The sequence below is a fragment of the Tubulanus polymorphus genome, chromosome 6, assembly GCF_964204645.1.
Source record: "Tubulanus polymorphus chromosome 6, tnTubPoly1.2, whole genome shotgun sequence".
NCBI lineage: Eukaryota > Metazoa > Nemertea > Palaeonemertea > Tubulaniformes > Tubulanidae > Tubulanus > Tubulanus polymorphus.
In genome coordinates, this window is record NC_134030.1 from 13047882 (window position 1) to 13064416 (window position 16535).

Consider the following 16535-nt stretch of genomic DNA (forward strand, 5'->3'; position numbering starts at 1 on the left):
TGTAGTGCAGATTCACGCGGAGGGACCTGGACTCGGTTGGATGTTAGTGAGCAAGTTGATTAGCGGTCGAGTGCGTAGTGCCGAGTTGAGAACTACTTCCAGTAAAACAAACCGTCCTGTGAATAAGCTGTACCAACTTGAATTCAATTGTGCTGATTACTTTAATTCTGAGAAACCTGTTATAGAAATTCCAGTGGCTGTTCGTCCTAAACGAGCAGCAGCTCTTAAAGCTTAATCCCGGCTTCAACTTTTGGCTCGCCGGGAGTATGTTGGGAATTACAATTAAACTAACTGTAATAATATTATAATGTTGTATTGTGTAAGGATTACCTTTTCACACTTCACACATGTTCATCTAGCGTAACATAGCTGGGACGCCTATATAATGTCAAACTATGTGAAATAAAATCAGAATTCTTCATATAACACATGATAAGAGTCGTCGTCGTCTGTCTCTTGTCTTTTATCGTATTCGAGTCGGATTCATTCACAACAGGCCTATTTTACTTGTTTTTCGATCAATTTCCTGGACTATAAACAGGGGCGGATCCAGGGACTACTGTAGCACAATATATAAAAAGTGCATTATCCACGAAAAACGAGGGGGTCTGAGTTTATGAGAATTTACTGCATTTTGGTGCAATATCCAAGCAATAAGTGAAGTCCTGATGCAAATTGTTTTCTATGAAATTTACTGCATGAAAAAGTGGTTTCCAGACAATAAGGATGATATAGTGTGCCTTTTTGGTGAAAAGTATCCTGCCTTGTCTTGTAAAAATGTTCCCTTTTCAACGTTTGGAATTGGTAGAGACGACTAAAAGTTCCCTTTTCCTGTGTCTGTTTCGAAATTGATTGACAGCCGAATGTGCCCTTTTGTTTGAAATTGTCTGCCTCGGCTTGTAAAAATGTGCCTCTTCTACTTTTGTGATTGTTAAGGCTGGAAAAAGCTAGCTGGAAACCGCTCGAGTGAAAACTTACCGCAATGGCAGGATATGTCCAGAGCTACAACTTTGCTAATGATTGTGGTTACAAAATATGCATAGGTACCAATATTATATGGAAATACTAAGTTATTCTACTATTCAACGCCCCGTGGTGACCATAAATACCTTGAAACTTACTACAATCATAGAACATGTTATGAACTACAACTTTGCTATTGATTGTGGTTACAAAATATGCATAGGTACCACTATTATATGGATATACTTAGTAATCCTACTATTCAACGCCCCCTGGTGACCATATACTGAAACCAATGACCTTGAAACTGACCATAATCATACAATATGCCATGAGCTACAAGTTTGCGATTGATCGTGGTTACAAAATGGGCATAGGTACCAATACAATATGGAACAAGAAAATTAATTCTAGTAAATTATTCGACGCCTGCGAAAAAAATGTAGAATTTTTGGGATAAGCTAATGTGGGATTGCAAATTTGAAATCGAAGTTGTAAATTTGGGGAATTATGAAATTTGGCGATTGGATAGATGATACAGGTCGTCGACTGTAGTAGTGGTTTTTTTATAGTGAAAATTGTCTATAATGATATCTTTGCGACCGACTTCATTCCCTTGTGCCTCTAAGCTGGTCTGCAACTTCATTGCCTCCATGGTTGAGGAAAGAGCTCGTCTGGTGTCTGCTTCGCATCATGACTTTGGAGCATGGTGTGGCCTTAGCCAGCCAGCCCGGTTGGCCGGTTTGGCTGTCAGCTACCAGGGCACTCGATATCCTTTTGAGTCTGGGTTGAAGTAGATATTGTCATTTAAAATAACTTGTTTATATTATTCTGTATGAATTACGCATGTATCTTGTATGTTGTATTTTCTTATTCTAAAATTTGTCACTTTATTGAATTTGGGAATTATATATGTAATAAGGATCAATAAAAAATTGAATTGTTACCTAATACACATGCCATTAGAGGACACGGAGCCGTATATGACAGCTATGCTATTATAAATTGCTAATCTCATGAAACCTGCGTACCCCTAATATCGAACATATTTTCTAAAACATTTGAATATTGAAATTATATGTTTACACATTTCTATATTGACCGCTTGTAGCCGCCGATGAAATTCACGCCGGACCTACACAGATCGTAGATAGCTTCGTCATTCCACCAGCATCCCCATGTCAGGGTCCTACTTTTATATAATAATAATAATTTATTTTCGTAAACCGGTTACGAGGTAACCAGTGCAAGCCAACAGGCTGTACATAAAATTAAGGCGCTGGAACCTTGTGCAGAGTGCAGGGGAATGTGCAGTGATACAGTGATACTTATATAAATAATGCTATTAATAATCTTAATGCTAACAATAATAATTATGCTAATCAATAATGATAATAATAATAATAATGATAATGCTAACAATAATAATAATGCTAATCAATAATAATGATAATAATAATAATAATAATAATAATAATAATAATAATAATAATAATAATAATAATAATAATAATAATAATGAAAATTCTAATAATGATGACAACAATAACTTAAACAAATACAAATACAATGATAATCATAATTACGACAATAAACTATAACCATTACTATTTCAGTAATTTAGGTAAAGATACTCATAATGATAATAATAATAGTAATAATAATAATAATGATAATAATAATAATAATAATAATAATAATAATAATAATAATAATGCTAATTATAATTGATTACAAATATGGAGAAAGCAAATGCCACAGATAATAATGATTACAAAGATAGATAGTCTAGTGTAGCAGTCTAGACAAGTTTAGTTAAGACTAAACACATACCAAGTTTTTCCTCAACGGGAGATGGATAATTAGACGTATTTCAGTAATATTTGTTTTTTAAATTGGAATGATAGTGAATTTATGCTGGTGGATGAACGGATAACATTCGGAGTATTTCGCCAAATACTAGGCATCTGAGCTAAGAAAGATTTACTGTATAATTTGGATTTATGGAAAGCAGCTCTCGCATAGTTAAACTGTCTGGTAGTGTGCGAGTGGAAGTTAAAATTATGATGAAATAAATTTAGCAGTGGAGATGGGAGAGAGTTATTAGTGTATTGAAATCCTAATTTGATAATTTCCAGTTGAATCAGATCATGGAATTTAAGTATTTTATATTTTTTTGAAAATAGGACCTGTTGGGGCGTTATAAGCTGAGTTTTCGATGAGTCTTAGTGCTTTTTTCTGAATAGTAAAGAGACTTTTGGATTGACTAGATGATAACAATGGCCCCCACGCAATAAGTGCATACGTTAGGTGACTTTGGATATAGCTTATATATAACAGTTTTTTAGTCCAGCTGGGAATGAGATTTTTTAAGCTTCTTAAAAGATATAAATTTTTGTTTAATTTGTTAATTAATTGATTTACATGAGGTTCCCAATTTAGACGATCATCAATTAGTAAACCAAGAAATTTAGTAGAGTTTACTATTTCAAGAGAGTGTTTTCCAAATACTATTTTGTATAATGATTTGTCAATGGTTTTATCTTTTGAAAAAAGTAAGCACTTTGTCTTATCTATGTTAAGAGTGAGTTTATTTGAGTTAAACCAATCAATGATAATATGTAGATCAACTTTAGCATTATGCAATAGTGAATTCATATGTTTGTTGGAAATAAGTAAGTTAGTATCATCTGCAAAGGAAACAGCTTTAGTGTAGCAGAGGTTGCGATTAAGATCATTGATATAAATAAGAAAAAGTAAGGGCCCAAGGACCGATCCCTGTGGGACAACAAATGAAACGGTATTATAGGAAGAGTAGGCATTATTAAATTTAACAAATATTTTACGATTGCATAAATATGATTTGAACCAATTATAGTTATGACCTCGAATACCATAGTGGGATAATTTAGATAATAATTTGTTGATATCGAGGGAGTCAAAAGCCTTAGATAAGTCCAGAAAGAAGCCAAGGGAGTGATCCCCCTTTTCAAGATTTTGTAGTATAGAGCCTGTAAATTCTGTGATTGCTTGAGTAGTAGAGTGTTTTGGTCTAAATCCATATTGGCTGTTATTCAGTATGTTATGTTCGCATAAAAATTTATAAAGACTATTGTGAACTAATTTTTCTAGTATTTTCGCCATGACCGGAAGTAGAGATATTGGTCGGTAGTTATTAAGGAATGTTTGTTTCCATTTTTATATAGAGGAATTACCTGAGAAATTTTCATTATATCTGGAAATATACCATCCTGAAGGGATTTATTGCAGAGAATTGTCAGAGGATCGATAATATTGGATATAATCAGTTTAAGCATTCTATTATTCAGTAAGTCATTGCCACCAGTGGTCTTTTTGGGGCTAGGTTGTTGATAATCCACAAGATTTCCTTCTTGTTGGTTGGATTTAAAAAGATTGAGTGGGCATTCCTTGCCCCCATGTAAGTTGTAAAATTGTTTTTAGAACTTGGACATTTGTTTGCATAAGAGCTACCAATCGAAGAAAAGAAGTTACAAAATTGTTGGCTTATTGATTTAGGTTCCTCAACAAGTTTATTATCGATGTTGAATTTATTAGGGATCCCCGATTTGTCATTTAATTTACCTGTGGATTGCTTCAAAAATTGCCATAATTTGCGACTATTATTGGAAAATAATACAATTTTGTTTGCATAGTACGATTTCTTTTGACGCCTTTTAATGTAATTTAAATTAATTCTGCAAAGAATATAGTTTTTATAACGTTGGTCAGATTTGTCCAGATTCAATACTTTTTTATAAAGTTGATCGCATTTCTTAGAGCATTTTAAAATTGATTTAGACATCCATGGTTCATAAATATGAACTTTCTTCTTAACTTCTATTAGTGGGGATAGAAGAGGGGACTCTATTAGAGGGGATAGATATCAGACTTCCAAATCGTGTATACATCCGCCATTTTGACCGAATAATCCGATTTACTTATCATTTCTATTCATGCCTGCCGCTTCTAATATAATCCTACATCCTTTACTATTACAATACGTCTTCTAATGATATCCAATGCAATGTAAGATTTCGACGGTCAAATAGAGCTCATTACATAATCACAGGAAGCCATTCTACATCTTTGTCAATAATATTTTGCCAAATAGCTTGTATGTGTACACATGGACCTGTGACGTTTTGCACATCGATGTACGGTTGTCGTTTGTAAAATGACGCTAAATGGTTAACATTGTTTAGGTTTCATAATGGTAACGTTTTATAAGGTGTCAAAAACTAATTTATTTTATTGTAAAATACCTGTCACATGCATTAAAGATCCCTTTTCATAGACCTACCACAAATTGCGATGAAAAATGCCAAACCAGCAGGAAGCTACAGGGATTCAAGAGGTTAGGCCAAAATCGACATTTTTGGGCACAAAAAATGTCACAGGACGGCCATCTTGAGTACGATCGCCCCAATTTTCTCATGCTGATGGGCCGTTGAGGGATACAAACATATGTGAACGATCAAGGTAATTGATTAAAGCGTCTTAAAATTTCCCTTGGAAACTTCGAGAATGTGTGAAAGTCCTGATTTTGGCGAACAAAAATGGCTGCCAGTCGGCCATCTTGAATCTGACCGGGCCAATTTTTGGGCTGACGATGTGTCTAGGGTAGATACATGTATAAACCAAATATCTAGATATTACCTTGCAGTGTCTTCAAAACTTCCCAAAATAACTGGATTCCGTCTACGGACGGACGAACGGACGGACGGACGACGGACGAAAAGTGAACGCAATAGCCCACTGGGACTTAAGTCCGAAGTGGGCTAAAATGATACTTTCACCAAAGAGGAGGGGGTTAAACTTACCTGTAAATCCTTTTCGATGTCTACTCTCTGAAAAAGTGAAGAAAGCAATTAGAACGTAGGCCTCGGCAAACGGTAGTCGATAATGCAGTAGCTTAAAAAGAGTCTATGTATTCCAGGACGCACGAAGGCGCTGGTCTAACCGTGATAAGACTAACATGACTTGATTTGAGGTTGCTACAAAACACTGTTTAGATTTTACAGAATACAATTTAGGCTATTGCTCTCAACGAAGACACAATAAATATAAATTATTTTTCTGTGTGATTTTCTTCACATAGAAAAATGGCCGCCATGGAGAAAAATGGTAAATTTAAATATAAATTATTTTTCTGTGTGTTTTTTTCACACAGAAAAATGGCCGCTGTCGAAAAGAATTATAAATATAAGTATTGATTATCTGTGTGATTTTTTGCACACAGAAAAATGGCCGACATCAAAAAAGAAATTATAGATATGAATATGAATTATTTTTCTGTGTTTTTTTCACACAGAAAATTAATTTCATATAGGCCTAAAATAATTATTTTTTTTTGGGAGCTACAAAAAAGATAAATACAATTGTCGTCAGGATGCCGCAGTATAGAGCTAATTTTAAAACATGTACATTTTTATTCAACTGTTCATGATGTAAATTTGATGATGAACAAAACAGTTTCTTCCGCCTCATTTTAAGGTGGAAAAATACATCCCCCCCCCTTGAAATTGATTTTACTTTTAATATTGTATGCACTTTATTTTTGCAGGATGAATAAGCTGCGTTGGAGAATGTCGTGTCGTGTGCATACAAAAAGTGGTAGAATAAGCGAAAAGAATTTCATCGATACCCTCGACGAATGCATTACTATACTAGTCTTTGAAATTTATTTTCATTAAGATATTACATTATTGAAGATATAATAGGTATGATAAAACGGAGAAAAATGTTACAGGATAATTGGGCTGTACAATGAGACTGAAACAGTCTATCTAAGCCGTATCACCCAGAAGCATCCACACCCCACACCACATTCATCACGCTCACACATCATGCACACAAGTAATAAACATGCGAATAGAAACAAAAACATGTTTCACATTTTACACATAAACATAGGTTTGTATAGAATGAAAATTTACAAAGTGTTGAATAGTGTTTTAATGTAGGTACGCTTATAGCCAGGTTCGCTTTGTCTTGTTCGAATTGATAGAGTATTCCATAATAGGGGACCGGATATTTTGACAGTCGAAGGTTTTCTAGTTACAGTTCTAAAATAAGGCAATCTTAATCTAAATTTATTACGCGTAGGTTTATTATGAATTTGATAATTGAAGTTCCAATAGTTGTTAAAGGTCCTAGGTAATTTTGAATTGACGAATTTATAAAAATTTACAAAAATAGCTAGTGGGTGTTTGTAAATATTCTTAATTTCTAGTATATTTAACCGAGCAAAAATAGGATCAATGTGTTCTGAATAATGGGATTTGCTGACTAGAAACGGATAGCACGTTTTTGTAGGATTGTTAATGGATGCAGTTTATAATCAGAAGTTCTTCTCCAAACAATGTTACAATATTGAAGATATAGCTCTATTGAAGATAAATACAAGGTACGTAAAGAATTAGAAGACAACCTGTGTTTAACACGATGTAGAACGCCAACACAACGTGACACTTTTTAAATAAGGCGTTTTTACGAGCATCCGATTTTTGCGATCGATCGTTGGAACGCATTTACGAGCACCGATTTTTGCGATCGATTTCACGATCGGCGTTTTAACGAATACGATTTTCCGATCGATTTTTGAAATCGACCAACTCGCTCGGCGAGCGATTTGATTTCCAAGATGGCGTTACCGGGTAGTTCATAACGATACAACTTTTTCTCAACGTCGCCATATTTATGTCATGTGATTAGCCAAATGCATCGTCATTTTTACGAACGTTCGATTCGATCGCACGATCGGAGTAAATCGTTCACGAAATCGATCGCAAAAATCGGATGCTCGTAAATGCGCGGTAGCAAAAACGAACATGTTATAAACGCATTGGTGGACCGAGGGAGTAACAATATTTCAAGCCCGGGCTGAAATTCGGTTAATTAAGATGTGTTCGCCATCCAACAGTTAAGTACCGTACTATACTGATGAAGTAATACTATAGGGCCTAGTAATTTACTGACCAACTTAGGATACACAAAGCAGCATCATAACAATACATGACACAGTTCTCTCACACTGATTTGTGCTTCAGTCGTGAATTGCAGGTGTTTTGGTTCAGACATTCATTCACGTTATCTTGGAATCAAAATTAATATGATAGGACCAGTTTAGGCGCTTTTTTAATTACTTGGATTTTGGGAGGAAATCTTTGGTGGGGAAAAGTGAAAGAATTTTAAAATTCTTTATTCAGAGGTGGTGTACACTTTTACGTAGGTGGAAGGGAAAAAAAGAAAAAAACGTTTCTTTTTTTACCTATTTCTTAAGGCAGAATTCAAAAGAATTCATAAAAAAATTAAGAAATGACATTTTTCACTTAAGAATCTAAGCTCCCAGAGTAATTGAGCTGTTTCATGAATCGCCTGGATTTCAGATCGATCTCCGAGAATCTAGTCATTTAAGAATTCCAGTTTTCTCTCAAGTAGGCCTATATGGGATAGATAACAGCTCTCCATTAATCTACAGAGTCAATTAACCCTGTAATTAAATGGAGATGTATCGCAACTGCTCTGTGTCAGACTATTACGGACTGGAACTTATGCCATTTCACTAACCAGTTTATGAATCCACAAAGGAATATAATTAAACTGACACACTGATGAGATATCTAGCTTTACTTGTATTTTAAGCATATGAAAATAAAAGATTTTCTTATTTTATTTTTCTTATATCCGTTTTTTGTTAGGGCAGGTAGCGGACAAAAAGAATCCAAAAATAAAAATCTTTTTACTCAAGAAAACCGGGAATTCTCGAATGCAAGTAGGCCTAATAAAAAATACATGTATATGTTCTGACCGTGTTGCCGGCCCATAGGCCTACCCAGCCTCTCAGAACGGTTCTTGGGCTGTTTTTCAGAATGGTTCCAAATCACAGACAGGTTACTGGCAGCAGGCCTATACGCAGTCTGTCGGGAATGGCTCTGGGGTGCTGCGGATGCGTGCGTTGGTGGTAAATTTTGTATGGGTGCGTTCAAATAATGTAGTAACTTTGTACAGGGGGAGAGGGGTCAAAAATAAATATACGTACTTTACTGAGAGGGCTCTCTTAAGTAAATATACGTATTAATCAGACGAGAGATATCAAAAATTTTGTCAAACAGTGATACAAAATACAGAATCCTAATATCATCGTCGCTTTTGAATTAGCGACTTTCTCGGCGTTTTCTTCAATTAGGCTTCATGGTAGGTCAACATTGTAAACGTAATATCATGCAATTCAATGGTTGATGGGGATGAGGGGGATTTCAAAATGAACGTATGGGAGGTGTCAGACGAGGGTGGGGAGGTGTGGGGTCAGTTCCAAGAACCCTGGGCCCGGTTTTATAGACTGATATTACCTTTAACCCGAGGGCTAAATCAATTCATTTTTTAATTGAGTTAGCCCCTGGGTTAACGGTAATACCGGTCTATTAAACCGGTCACTGAACATTTGCAGGATTTACATTAATTTCTTGGCCGATTGAAGTGAATGTATTTCGTAAGCAAAACAAAAATATATAAGCCTCAGGATTCGGGAATTATGCGCTGAGGTGCTGTGCTCACGACCAACATAGACCCGTGCGCTCTACGAAAGAGTCGTCTACTGGATGGGTAGGCCTATTGAGCTAATACGCTTATAAAATGTACGCCTCAAACTATGAACGCACACACACACACACATCGTCAACCCAGTCACTAAGCCGTACCGTGGTATCCTCTTCAGTATAGATTATTATTTTATAGTCATCAGTATTATCACATACCTTTTTCTGGTTTGATGCAGATTTACCAAATTCTGGATCTTCATTTAAAGTTTCTACAGACTGTATATATTTCATTTCGTCAGTTGCCTCGTTTTCACTGACCAAAAATCGTCGTCTAATCCGACCCTGCGATTCTACAATTACCGGACTACGATAGTAAATTCTAGGATAAGCCGAGCTTAGACTCCGGACAATTTTCCCAGCAGTACCCGAGCCTGAATTCGATTGATGTATCCGTTTATTCATTTGATTAATCTTAGGCCCTTTTCCAGTAATAACAGATTCCGTTTGACGCTAGTTCCAGTGTAATTGGATTAGTTTGATATTCAAGTGTGTCTGATCTAATGGCATTCTTATGTCTAAATCTGATGTATGCTGGTAAAAAAATGCCATCATTTATTAACTTGAAACGACATTGTCTGAACGACATTCTCACGGCATTGTCTGAAAAACAAGTCGTTACGAGAAACACTCTTTATTTCATAGGTCTACCCACTCTGTGGTGTATATACATTTCTAAAAATATAATGATTAGTGGCCATTTTGACATCGTTTAGTCTGAACGGGAATGAATTACGTATGTCGTCTCATATCTAGCTTAAGTCTAGATTAGGGATTTATATACACGCGCAGGTCGTAGCCATGGCAGATATTCCCAGGCTGTACAAAGGCCTTTATTCAAAGGCCCTAAGAAAATAATTTGAGAATTTCTATACATTTTGTAAAAATCGTGTGTAAAGCTATAATTTAGCTTGTAGGCTACCGACTTATTTCGGTAACACAGCTCGCCCTAAATGAAGGTTTGACTTAACGAGCAGGGCGATTTTAGGTGGAATTATCCCCATTTCGACCAAGCACCCTTTAATTTTTGGGTGATTTTTGTCTAAATAGATCTTTTGTTACAATACAATAGGCCTAAATGATTTACGTACACTTAGACCAATTAAGATTACTAATAATCAATACCTTCATTACTTAAACATCTAAGGGAAATGTTAATAATTTTGAATGAAGGGGGCTTATCACCTGGGGTTCTAAAGTGCTTTGGGTCATCATTTTACGTGGATTACGATGTCGACATTTATGGTTAGGCCTATTTGTCCTCAATCGAAAAGTGTTTGTGGAACCTACGTACATATTTCAATAGATGAACAGCACATGAAAATACGTAAATATATTGCATTTTGTTGTATTGCAGGTAAATAAATGGTTTAGGGCAACGGGTTATAACAACGGGACAAATTTGAAAACGTACACTGTTACATTTATTCATAGGCCTAGCAATGACTGCGGTTTTTGATGGTTGTAGTTATATTGGAATGAACCAGCAAATCATTCAAATTCCGAGGTCGTCGATATGCTACCTCTTGACCTCTTGATGTGGCCTAAATTAGAGGTCCAGTGCGCATCGACTCACACAGAACCCCTATAATGCGTATTCAATATACACATGCATTAACATTATTGTAGCGGTTTTTACGGCGTCAAAGAAAACTCGTCTATAAGGACCTATAATTCACAACTGTATTTCTTATTTTGAGACGCCCTAGGCCTAGTGCACATCGACGACCTAGGCCTAGTGCACATCATGGTATCAATGTACAGGCCCTATAGCCTAACATTATTGTAAAAATTTTGGTGTAAAAAGAAACTCGTCGATTCGTCAATCTGCATCAAACTGCATTGGTGGATTCAAAGTCTGACGAAATAAAACTCCACGCAATCATTGTTGTGGCTATTGAGTGAAGGTAGGCCTAATGGGACTGACTGATACACGATTGACGACAAACGGCCCGATTTACTAGGCCAAGTACCCGTTTACGTTCATTGTTTTTGACGTAAATTTTGGATTTGATAGCAATATCCGACAATCAGAAACCAACCAATGTCGAGGAAATTTCCTTCGACAATTTTACGATCACCTAATAATAGATATCAATTTCGTAATATAGCTATATTTGAGTTTTATTTGGTGATAACCGTTAAAATGATGGAGAATCTGCAATTACCGGAACCTAGGCCACACAAATCAATTCCCTAGTTTCTCAAAAAAGGTCAAATTCCAACCGCGAAATGTCCCTAATAGAAATTGAAAAGTCAAATGCGTTCGCCCGCATTGACAAAGCATCAATCGTCTGTTTTTTTTATAGAAATTAAAGCCCGCTCGCCCGGTATCCAACATACCGATACAGTCCTTCGATCCCAGCAACTTTTTATAGTGGTTGTCTACGCAAACACACATCCCCAGCCAATTAATAGGCCTATAAGGATTATAAGGTGCATATGATCCCCACCGACTCAAGATCTATGAGTTTCACCAACAACTCGATAAAATAGGTATTTTCCCCGCTTTTTAGTTCTCACTATAGGCCTACATGAAAGCCCCAACCTCTATTTTGATTTAACTGCATGGAGATAGCGAACTAACCATCATCGTAGCAAAATTTGTCACTGTTAATCATACTAACATCTAGAGCTTTTTTTTAGCAGGAAGCCTACCTATTTCTCCTTTTTTTCTTACTTTAGCATTTTTGTTCGCCATATGGCATATAGACCTATTTACATAGGTAAATTTTTAGTTAATTTTCGCCAACACATTCACATAATGCATTCGAATGCGGTTTGCAAGTTGATTTTGTAAGTGGGATGGACTAAATGTATATTAGGCCTATGGCAAATTTTCTTGTTAAAAAGATATAAGGGTAATCCACGCAAGCGACCAGCGCCTCGATCCCAGTCACTTCATGTTAGGCAATTTCAGTCGAAAATGCTTCTGATTGTCAGATTGTCGAAAGAAATAATTTCAACCATACCCTTGGTATAACAATTTGTACTGTTATTCGCCGCCTGAACTAATTAACCAGAAGTCCTTTAATTCCTTGTTACCGTCGAATAGGCCTATGTTTTTATAGCCTATGCATACCTTCAAATGACTAACATTGCTATCGTGATAAGCAGCTGATTGACAATAGGCATTGATGATTTAGGCCTATAACATTAGGCCTCTGATGAACAGCAAATGGAGAAAATAACAAAAAAAATATATAAATTTTAAAAGGGCATAGGCCTATAGCAACTCTCATTTCTTCTAATTGATCCCTCTTTTGATTACCTGGCTCAACTCCAGAATAGGTAAAGTAGATCTGCCCAGGCTGAGTAGCCTCCTATAGTACGTATTCTTCCGCGAGTAGCCTAGGGGAAATCGATGAGCAAGGTAGCCGACCTGTTCTACTAATTGTTCTAATTGTTCTAATTCCAACGATTTAAAATTGCCGACCTGTTTTACCCTACTTGTCGACGATTCCGACGATTTTAGATTGATGAAGGGAAGATAAATTTTCAAGCAAAGACACGGCCCTCGATCCCATTATCCACGTGTCTATAAAGCGTAATCTACGGACACACCCGGCCCCTCGATCCCAGCCACTTTATATAAGGGTAATCTATGCAAACACACAGCCCCTCGATCCCAGCCACTTTATATAAAGGTAATCCACGCACACACGCAGCCACTCGATCCAAGCCACTTTATATATATACATATAAGGGTAGGCTAATCCACGCACACACACAGCCCCTCGATCCAAGCCACTTTATATTAGGGTAATCCACGCAAACACACAGCCCCTCGATCCCGCCACTCTATATAAGGGTTATCAACGCAAACACACAGCCCCTCGATCCCAGCCACTTTATATAAGGGTAATCCACGCACTTTGAAACCCAACCACTCACTTCATTAAAGAAAACCCTCCACGATGGAACTATATTGACTTATTCTCGAGTTGAACCGATTATCTTACCATTTCAGTTTCGTCCTCTATGACCATTTCATGTTGTGCATGTTTTAAATTAAACCGCCGTTTTCTCTGCAAATGATTATCTTTCAGGTTTCTCCGAAGTCTTTTGAGATCTGTCGCTGGTACCACTGCCCTTATCCTTGAATCTTTTCCATTAGTCCCAAATCCTATCTTGCTCAGATTTACCCCCCATGCAGTCGAAGATGGCGTTATACTTATGTGACTAGCATTGGCTCCACGTGCAGTAGATAAACACAGTTTCGATCCAATTTTACTCGTTTGTTTTGTGAGAACACCTTTCTTTAAGTCGGTATTTTCAACGGCCGCTGCTATCGACTTTCTTGCACAGAGACTTTTTTGAAAGGGCACGCTTATAGGCCTACCTGGCTCTGTAGTTGCCGGACTAATCGAACGAAATACAGGAGACAATGGATTGACATATTTCGGTGTCCATGTTCCTGAATCCACTGCTGTGGCCAGTTGAGGCATCATCATTTACCACGAATTTCGTTCTATGTAAATAGAAGCGTTTCCCTTTTCTGATAAAATGCAGACTGACACACTTAGCACTGCTATGACATATTTTTACAATTAAACTAGCAAGTAGGCTAGTCGATAATATTTATCATTCCTAAATGGAGGTCAGTACATTTAAAGAATGTGTCATACAAACAGAAATCACAAACAGGTCGGCCTAATGCCTAGGTCAGAACGAGATGATATTTGTTAATGTTTCCTTCAACAATTTGCATCGACTAAGCGTTGCTAGGGCAAGCGTAATTTCAAATTCAATTAGAAAAGTAAGTAATCTACGTGCCCAACGCACACTACTCAGAGGGAAACACCGACCGAAATACAGATTGATCTTTGAGACTTTGTTTCCAAAACCATTTGGCGCTGTCTATATTGCAATGGCTTTGCACCAAAATGAAATGCCATCGGCGTAAATCTCGCTGAGCTGCTGTTAAGACAGCTGAAAGAAATTTGATTTCAAACACGCATTAATCATCTTTAACCAGATGTTTCTTTAAATCTTCCGACAAAAATTTTGTCGATAAGCTCGATAAATGAGCCACACTATATAATTCTCAATGTAAACAAATTATAGCAGTCTTTTGCACTGCGACTGGTTTTGTCCTGTAACATGTGCATGTCATTACATGTACGTGTAAATGTGATATGGTTAAGTTTAGAATCAACTTAACGAAAATAGCGCATCGTTTGCGGGTGTTAAAACTATGCACAACTAAAACAGGACCGAAGACCAATGCACTCATTAGAAATCATCACTAGTTGTGTATTCAACCACCTCTGTCGATGAGTGTAGGCAGAAACGCGTATGATACGTAAAATGGTCAGTTTTCTCAGGTGCATGTCTTCGTTTTAGTACTATAGTGCTTTGAATTAGTAACAACCACACAGGTCAAACTAAAGCTATGCGTGACTAAAACGGAGACCGAAGACCTATGCACTCATTAGAAACCAATCTCAAACGGAATTATCTATCTATTACCACTTCGGGGAAGCTCCAGTTACGCCTATCCTACCGTACCGGTACAACAATTGTGACATATTTACCTACTTATTTACTACGAATAAGTTTTCATTTTGTTTATATACGTGCGATTTATTGTCATATTCGATTTTAATCGATTTTCATCATACTACGTTGTTGTGACTAATCAAAATTAAACACACTGGCAAAAAAATTAAACATGACTAAAACGGATACCGAAGACCTATGTACTGTACTTTAACTAACTTAAAACATGGAATTATTTACGTAACCACTTCGAGGAAGCACCAACTATGACTATTCGTGAGAACTGTGCGTACTTACGACGACTAAAACTAAGTTTTCCTACTATGGAGATATGTACGCATTTTACGAGAAATAAAGCTAGAAATTTTCATCTATGAATGTTAACGTTTTACCTGACGATGATCTCTAGGGTGAGATCGAAACGTCGTGTCTTTTATATATTTTAGATTTAATAAATAAATTCTGGTTTTTAAATTCTTTTAATCTGTAAATAGTGGGATTTTATCTTATCATCCGTTCACCACGTTTGAGTGTGGTCATCGTTCTACTAAGGCGGGAGTGTTACAGTGTGAATCGTGATCAATGACTGTCTCTAGCGTCCATCCGACCAAGTTTCTTGGCAAAGCTTGTGGCAGGAAATTGGGTCCTGCTAAAGTACGAAACGACGAAATTACGAAATACGAAACGAAATTACAAAATATGAAACGTAATTACGAAAATGACGCGAAATTATGAAACTACGAAATTACGAAATGCGAAACGAAATATTACGAAATGTTGATTTTCTGCGAGTAGTGCCAAAGTACGAAACGAAATACAAAGAAATTGTCATATTTTACACACAGTTCAAGTAAGTGAGGGCATGTTTAGGCTTTTTTAATTACTTGAATCATGTTCATGAGTTGTGGTTTCATCATTCATGCGCACGTAATTCTGAAAAAGCAATTTCTATCTTGATATTCCCGTCCCAAGTTTCTGCAAAAAGTCTAAAATGATCTGAAGACCTGACCTTAAGAATGGAATTGATTGAAGCACAGGTCTTAAGATCTTTAATAGTTTTTGAAGCTGCTGCGTCAAGCCCCATGGGGCTCTTGTTCGTAAATTAAATGGAAGATGCCGTGAAACATTCGGAAACATGTTTCTATTCGTGGTTGGGCCTTCGCTTGGCCTATATTCGAATTGTGTTTAGTCCAAGCGTAGAATAGTCCCCGCTACAAGCTACGGTATAAAAAAGTAGTAGTTGTGCACATCGAGTGTTCCTATCGACATCGTGGGTATCGACAAACCAACACACATATAGTCCCTCAATCCCACCCAGCCACAGGGTCATCAACGCTAAGCAAACTGTCCTTCGATTCAAGTCACTTGAATATAAAGGTAACAAGAAAATAGCAAAAAAATTAACGTCTAGTCGTTTAAAAGGTGTTTCGGTATGTCAGTTTTTCGTGTTTA

General features: G+C 36.7%; 1 protein-coding gene across 2 annotated transcripts in view; it reads right to left on the bottom strand.

The window, feature by feature from the left end:
• Positions 1–14068, bottom strand: part of LOC141907455 (cyclic nucleotide-binding domain-containing protein 2-like) — a 36079-nt gene extending 22011 nt beyond the window's left edge. Inside the window, exons 1-2 of one of the 2 annotated variants that reach the window (XM_074797103.1) lie at positions 13544–14068; positions 5805–5831 (exon numbers count right to left, since the gene is read on the bottom strand). In XM_074797103.1, the coding sequence (XP_074653204.1) occupies positions 5805–5831; positions 13544–14035 (519 nt within the window). In that variant the 5' untranslated portion in view covers positions 14036–14068. Of the gene's footprint in view, positions 1–5804; positions 5832–9740; positions 10066–13543 lie in introns of those variants that run through there. The other variant, XM_074797104.1, reaches the window with a different exon arrangement.
• Between the last annotated feature and the right edge of the window lie 2467 nt (positions 14069–16535).